This window comes from the organism of the source record quoted next, unplaced genomic scaffold, assembly GCF_019419815.1.
Source record: "Pyrus x bretschneideri cultivar Hongxiangsu unplaced genomic scaffold, Pyrus_bretschneideri_v1 Contig22, whole genome shotgun sequence".
NCBI lineage: Eukaryota > Viridiplantae > Streptophyta > Magnoliopsida > Rosales > Rosaceae > Pyrus > Pyrus x bretschneideri.
Window position 1 is genome coordinate 338,301 of NW_025999524.1, and position 7,333 is coordinate 345,633.

General features: G+C 37.2%; 1 protein-coding gene across 1 annotated transcript; it reads right to left on the minus strand.

Annotated features, from left to right (window-relative positions):
* Window positions 1–467: 467 nt before the first annotated feature.
* LOC125477766 (actin-related protein 3-like) lies at window positions 468–4,681 on the minus strand. The gene is made up of 9 exons (XM_048585204.1): window positions 4,541–4,681; window positions 3,931–4,390; window positions 3,644–3,790; window positions 3,301–3,393; window positions 3,014–3,133; window positions 2,792–2,902; window positions 2,183–2,308; window positions 1,974–2,073; window positions 468–1,174 (listed from the first exon to the last, which is right to left on the minus strand). Exons 1-8 carry the CDS (start codon window positions 4,585–4,587, stop codon window positions 1,984–1,986), a joined length of 1,194 nt encoding a protein of 397 aa, XP_048441161.1. The 5' UTR covers window positions 4,588–4,681; the 3' UTR covers window positions 468–1,174; window positions 1,974–1,983.
* Window positions 4,682–7,333: the final 2,652 nt, after the last annotated feature.

Sequence of the window (7,333 nt, forward strand, 5' to 3'; positions counted from 1 at the left end):
GAAGTAGAAAAACGGTTTCTGAGTTAAAATCTAAATTTTGTGGATTAAAATTTTGAAAATTTTAATCTAAAGGTTAAGATGGTCTGATAGAAACTCTTTTTCTGAATATAAAAAATGTGGAGTGCAAATTGATTTTTTCTTCCGTGTATTTGACAATTTCTCTAATTTTCCCACCAAAAATTTGTCTTTTCTTGTTTACTGTTAGCTTTTGTTTTATTTTATTGGTGAGTTTTGAGGAGTGGAGAGCGATATGCAGATAATTTCGAGAAAGTAAATTGACATTTTACCAAACTCGTATCATGTCCTCTAATCTTTTCCTTCCTTGGTTACAAAGGAGAAAGGACAACACCAAGTCACATCCAGTGTACCCATATATGATATTACTTTTGACGGTGCGTGATAGATTTAAGATACAACCACCTTGACGTCCCGGTTGCATTTACATATAAGTTTCTCTGGACAAGATATTTGGAAAAGAAAAAACGAAATGCCTTTCAGAAGTTAACGTAGTAGAGGTTGCTTGGAGTTTATACACATAGATTTCTTCAACGTGAACATCGTTTAACAAAAGGAATTTATACACAATCCTGTAACATCTGTCTTGTAATCGAAATACATTCAGCTCAAATGAGAAGTTATTGTGCTACCACAAATCCATTCCAAAAGAATCGAACTGCCAACCCGAAATGCACTACGCTGTTATATCGCTCGAGAAAAAACTTCAACGGCTAATGATCTTAAACAAACTCTATCTAAGCTGAACATCAAAACTGCACCTGAGCCGATTCACGATTCATATCTGATCCTCCAGGGCCCTTGGACGTGCGAAAACTGCAAAGGCTATTTCCGATCTGCTTCTGAGAGACCTATTGCCACCTAAAGAAATAATCACTACAAAAAGAAAACCCCATTTCTCTACAATTTAACTGAGTAACTATATTTTACACCGCCTCTAGCAGCACATGCATAGAGATGATACCGTGAAAAATTCAGGAAGTAAAATTACTGAGCATGTCAGAGGTGGAATTGACACGGAATTCCAATTTGAATCAGGAATTGCCAGCAAGTGATCCAGCCAAAATCGATATCTGAATCAATACATCCCCTTGAAAACAGGATTTGTTCTGCATATGCTTGCACCGTATTCCTCGTACTCTTCTTTTGTATGGCAAGCCTGCACAGATATGAATATCTCAATACACAATATGAATTTAGCAACGGAAGAATGATAAAACTTTGGCACTTTAAAATTTAAGCATAAAATAAGGTGAAAGCTCAACATCAATGCCGAGGTTGCAGAAACATAAAAAACTGTGTCTGTATTTTTGGAGAGGAGATGATCTCCTCCTCCATGATTAGTTAAGTTCACCTTGATGCCATTCGATTTCTGAACAATTAAGACTCAACGTATATAGAAGATAATGGGACAAAACCCCTTCATCTCACAGAGAAGATGCAAAGGTCTAGCAACATTAGGAGTTGTCCAAGTGAAAGCAAACACTGAATATAGCATACTGTTTCTACACAAAAATTAGACCAAGCTCTCTTTTGATCACAAATGTCAAATTATTTGGACTCCAAACAGGTGCTTTATACTAACAAGACAACACTTGTTTCCAACTCAGTTTAACTCGCAGAACTATACTGCGCAGTGACTCAATAAAACTTTATCATAAATTTGCAAGATTTGTTAAAATCCCCATATCACAAAAACATTTATGTGATGGCTTCAAGCCCCGTGGCAACTTAAAGGTTCTTTGAGGGTTTCAAGATATAGGGATAAAGTCAGAGACAAAAAAAATATGATTGTCAGCCTGCATTAACAAAAACCTTTAAATAGCTCCAACACATGATTCAAAGCAAAAGGAGATATGCAAGTTTCTACACAAATAGCTCCAATATATAGAAAACGGTGGAATATGAGAAGACTGCAATAGTTGTCATGCCCTCAGATTAGAAGAATAAACTCATACCGCAAAGAATTCAGGTGTGGACTGCAAGTACTGAGCCACCAAACCAAACTGCAAATCTCTGGATGGGATGGCTAACTACATTCACTTCCACTGGATGTGACTGTGGACACAAACAAAAATGAAAATCAAACTCTGGTATTGTAAATAAGCTGCATATGCTTACTAGTTTATATAAATACACATTGCACACTTCTAAATAAAATGCTTACTTTTACTTCTCCACCAACTCGAGCTTCAGATGCAAGAAGCCGGGCATCCACAATCTTCTTTATATCCCGTTGCAACCTCCTATGGAAGTCCTTGAACATGGTTGAACCTCCAGACAACACTATATTCTGAGAATAACAATAACAATATGAGACCAAATCCATAAGTTGCATAAAGAAATATTTAGTAAATAACGAAGATCACTAATTTACTATACATGAGAGCATAATACAATAGCCTTTGGAGAATTTACATAAGGGAAAAAAAAATAAGATTTTCATGGGACTAGGTCCAGACCTTAGAGCTAAAAACAATTCAAACACCAAACCATGAACATAGAGAAAATCAATGCTAAAGTTTAAAGAGAAAACAACTCAGAACGAATGACTGTAAAGTTATAGACACTTGTAGAAAACAATACCTAGTAAGGCGTAACTGAAGAAAAAAAAATTCAACCTCAGTTTAAACAAAGAACCATGCAGTAATGGTTTCAGAACACCATTACAAGGCCTAAGCACCACAGTGAAGCAGCACAGCATATTAATTCATATTGCTTCAATTACAAATGTAAAATACATCTAATCTATGAAGAATTTCAAGGCCTACTTCACCTTATACAAAGACCTCCTAGTGTCAATTGGAGCAGACTGAATACACTTGTCAATTACAGCAGGTAACGGAGTGGTGAAGTTGGTGCTATAAATCTCGGGATTGAAGAAAATCTATGAAAGCATTCAAGACAAAATTAGCAGAGAAAAGGTTAGTACCAAACAGTGATTGAGAAGAAAAATAGAAAAGGGAAACATTTTAGGGGAGGAGGAGAGGAAGTAAACCTCTGGGCCAAGAAATCGTTCATAGCCAATGTCACAAGAGTAGGGCGCCCCTGTTTTTGGTTTAATGCCTCTCCAGTGCTTAATATACTTGGATGGTTCCTTATCGTGCTTATTAAACTCCTGCAATCATTGGAGAAACAAGAGTTTGTCATCAAACAATCTCCAAATTGAAAAATAAACTCACAAATGAATGTAACATAAGGAGTTTTTACAGCAGGTATAACAAAAATTACACCAAATTGTACCAAGGTCTTCAAAACTAAAATGATCATGGAAATAAAGTTGACCTTGACAATATCAGAACTAGTATAGCAATACATTTCCTTCACTCTGCGAGCTACATCAAAGGAGTCGTCTGGTGGCACATTCTCTCCTCTTTCCTGCATATAATGCAAGCAGCATAAGCGCACTAACAATTCATCTGTAAATCTTAGTCACAAGTACTCTATATAAGCCGTAATTCATAAAATTTCGTGAAAGTTCATACACTATTGTCTGGTTCCAAACACTAACCCTAGCTTACCATTTTTATGATCACAACAAAGGGAATATGAATACAACTAGCAAGAATGGAATCCCATAAGGGGAAAAAACAATTTAAGTTATTAGTGAGAATGGAAGACAGCATACCCGCATAAGCTGCTGGACGAAGAGAGTGACATCTTTCCCGGCAATAGGAACTGACTTGATGCTGCTCCCAATAACATAACCTTCTGCAACAGGAACAATATGAGTTGCCCCATCTCCAACATCTACTACAACCCCTGTCATCTCACACTAAGAAAATTGTAGGTCAATCAAAGAGGAAACGATCAAGGGATATCAAAACAATAACATCACACATTACTAAGCACTTGGGGTAACACAATTCATAACACGACAAACTACAATAAAATTCTCAAATTTTCGATACCAACCTTGGAGGCAGTGTAACCAGCTGCAAGAGCAAGTACCGAATTCACGGCAATGTAAAGGCCAGGAACATTGAAAGTTTCGAACATGATTTCACCCGTGTACTCCCGGCTCTCCGGGGCAGTAAGCGGACTCTCAGTTAAAAGAAAATAATGGTCTTCAGGATCACAACGCAAGTAATTAAATATACTTTGCTGCCAGAACCGCTCCATTGAATCCCAATTCTCGACTTGGCCCTGTCGAACGGGATAGCTTAGATTGTAAGTTGTGCTAGATCGAGATTTTTCCAGCGCCTCATCCCCAATAAAGAAATCAAGATCAGCCATCACGCCAGCATTGTGCTGCGCTATCCAGCCGGACTTGGAGGAGGTTCTGGACGGATTCAAAAACGATTCGTTTAATGCAACTACAGTCGGAACAGTGTAACATGGCTCGACATTTCCCGCGAAACCCATTTTAGTATACCTACAGAAATGGATGCAAATGCACATATTAGAGCATAATCTCTTGGGAATTTTAACAAACAGGTGGGGACCGATAAGTGCAACCCGAATTTCAAAAGAAAAACGTCAGTTGGGGCATTTCATCGAGCAGTTTGCGTGCGTATTTACATACCCACTTCCATTGTCGATGACAACAGCTGGGCGAGAGGCCGGGTCCATGACAGAAAGCTTGGAACTTGTATTGGCTTTGATTATTACGGAGGTGGATCTGCAGCTCAGATCCGATAGAGGGTGCGAGGCAAATGATCATGGCTTTGAAGAGCGCGAGAAAGGAGAGCGCGGAGAAGAAGTGGAAGCTGATAGTGCTGATGATGGCGACGCAGACTTGGATCGGAAGCGAAAGCGGCGGCTCAACGAACAGCTCGGTAGCTCGCAGCAGTAGGAGATTGCGATTGCTGCTCCACCCATTTCAACGACGGACGCAGAAGCTGAAGATTTCAATGGCGGCAGCTCTCATCGACTGCATCATCATCGTTGCAGCTTCTGCAAATTTTCTCCGATTCGATGCTTGGCAATCAAACAACGGCGACCGCTGACCCCCCACTCGCTTTCTCTTCTGGGGCTTGTCTTTTTGGCTAGTTACGCTTTGTCGTTTGATTTTGAAATACGACTTTTGCTTTGGACCGTTGGATTTGTTTCCTGGTGGGACGGAGCGACGGGTCAGATTTTGCCTCCGGTCGGAAGCCAGCTATGGGGCCCGTGGAATTGTTGTAGTGTGGCGAAATGGTGATGTCGGTAGTTTGTTTGTATCTCAAAATATTTAGAATCTTTTGATACATATAATAACTAAAAGGGGTATTTGTCATTTTTCTCCCTGAATTTGTAAGGAACTATCAGTTTCCTCTTTGAATTTTAATTTTAGCCAATTACTTCTGTGAACTTTTGTAATTGGCCAATTTACCCCCTGATGTTAGTTTTGAGAATTTTTCATCCAATTTTTCATCCAACTCGGTCACATGCACAGAAAATGCCAAATTTTTTAGGGTAAAATAGTAATTTTATCCATAATGTGAACATTCTATTTTTCTTTTTTTTTTTCTCTTCTGCTAGTTCACTCTGTACAATTTTATCTAAATTAGCCATAGAAGTCTAATTAGCAACTGCAAAATATTGGCTTTGCGCCAAGTTTACCAAAATGAAATTAACGATTCTTACTACAATTAGTTTTGCACTTCAAGTGCTTTAATAAAGTTAACAGCATCCACAAAAAATATGCAATAGACTTAACGGATTTGCACCTAGTGCCAAAATCAATAAAACCTATCAAATTTATAGTTTCGCATCATATAATCCCATTGAAAGAATAACTTAATCTCAACACCAAAGGTTTTCATTAATAGTACAAAAAGCCCTCCAACACATCATAGTTACACTCTCCATGGTCTTGCACGTTGGGGTTGTGATGCCATTTCAATAGCCTTCCTTGTGACTTGATTCATACAACCATCTCGGTTCACCTATTTTAATTCAACACGAAAGAAACAAAAATGTTAGCAAACCCAAAATACCTTCAATACTCATTGTTATGAGCTTCAAAGCTCAAAATACCTTCGATATTTGTTTGATTTCACCGTCTGTTCTCCATATCTTTTCTCATATTGTAAATGCCCAATTCTTTTTGGCTCGCCTTCCCATGCTTCTCCATATACCCAACAACGATTAGGTTTGGTTGTGGTGTATGATTACCTTTTTGCCCTCACACCATTAGCATGTGCCGAGCATGTGACCAAATTGGATGGAAAATTCTAAGATATAACGGTAGGGTGTAAATTGGTGAATTACACAAGTTCAGGAGGGTAATTGGCTAAAATCAAAGTTCAGGGGGAAAATTGACAATTTCTTAGAAGTTCAGGGGGTCAATCGACGAACACCTCTAACTAAAAAAATATTAGGAAACAAGGTGGGCATTTAAGTAATTTCACACAAACAAATTTGTGCTATTTTGTTTTCTGAACCTCACAACCATGTCACCTTATCACTACCCTCTAAAACGAATCTCTCTCTTTGTCTCTCCTTAATTGCCAACCCTTTTTTCTTTGGGTGCTGCCAACCCCGTTTAAATCAAGTAACCCCTTCGTCACTTAGTAATACGGTCTAGTGGTATTTCTCGAAACTTATAAGTGAGAGGTCTTATATTTGATTCTCACCATTGGCGAGTTTGAACCACATTATTGCTAGGCCATTATAAGGCTAAACTCACCATCTCTCTCTTAGTGTAGATTTATCGTTTGTTAAAAAAAAATAATAATAATAACCCCTTCCATAAAATAAAATTTAAAAAAACAATATTTGAGAAAAATAAAAATTTCTCATACACATAGAGTGTGTGGCTTTTCCTAGTGTCAATTAATATAAATAATCACCCTACTTAAGACGAGCAAGGAGCTATATATCTATATAATATACAAATTTACAAATATATATGACAAAAACATAAAAATATATAATTAGTTTACCTTTTTGTAAATATATATTGAATAGCATTCATAAATTTTATATTAAATTGTTTTGCATGTATTGTTTTATTATTACTATTTTAAATAATTTACCTATATTTATAGTCACTATGTAGGTATCTTTAATCTTTAATATTAGAAAACCAGCAATCAATTTAGTGTCTCAAGGCTTTACAAAAAATTTTAGGACAAAAACATCCCTAAAACAAAAAAATCCAAAACTAATCCAAAATAACACATCAAACACAGCTTGGGTAATTTTGTAAGAAAAGCATAACAAATAAAAGATAAAAAAAAAAAAAAAAAAAAAAGGAAAAAAGAAATGAGACGTGCAAAACTTTGACGTCGTGGGACTCCAGGGAAAATCACGAACTGACGGAAAAGAAAACTGCCATGAACCACAACTCCACGTTGAGCACTGAAGATTATGAGGAGGTGGGAATCTTTCT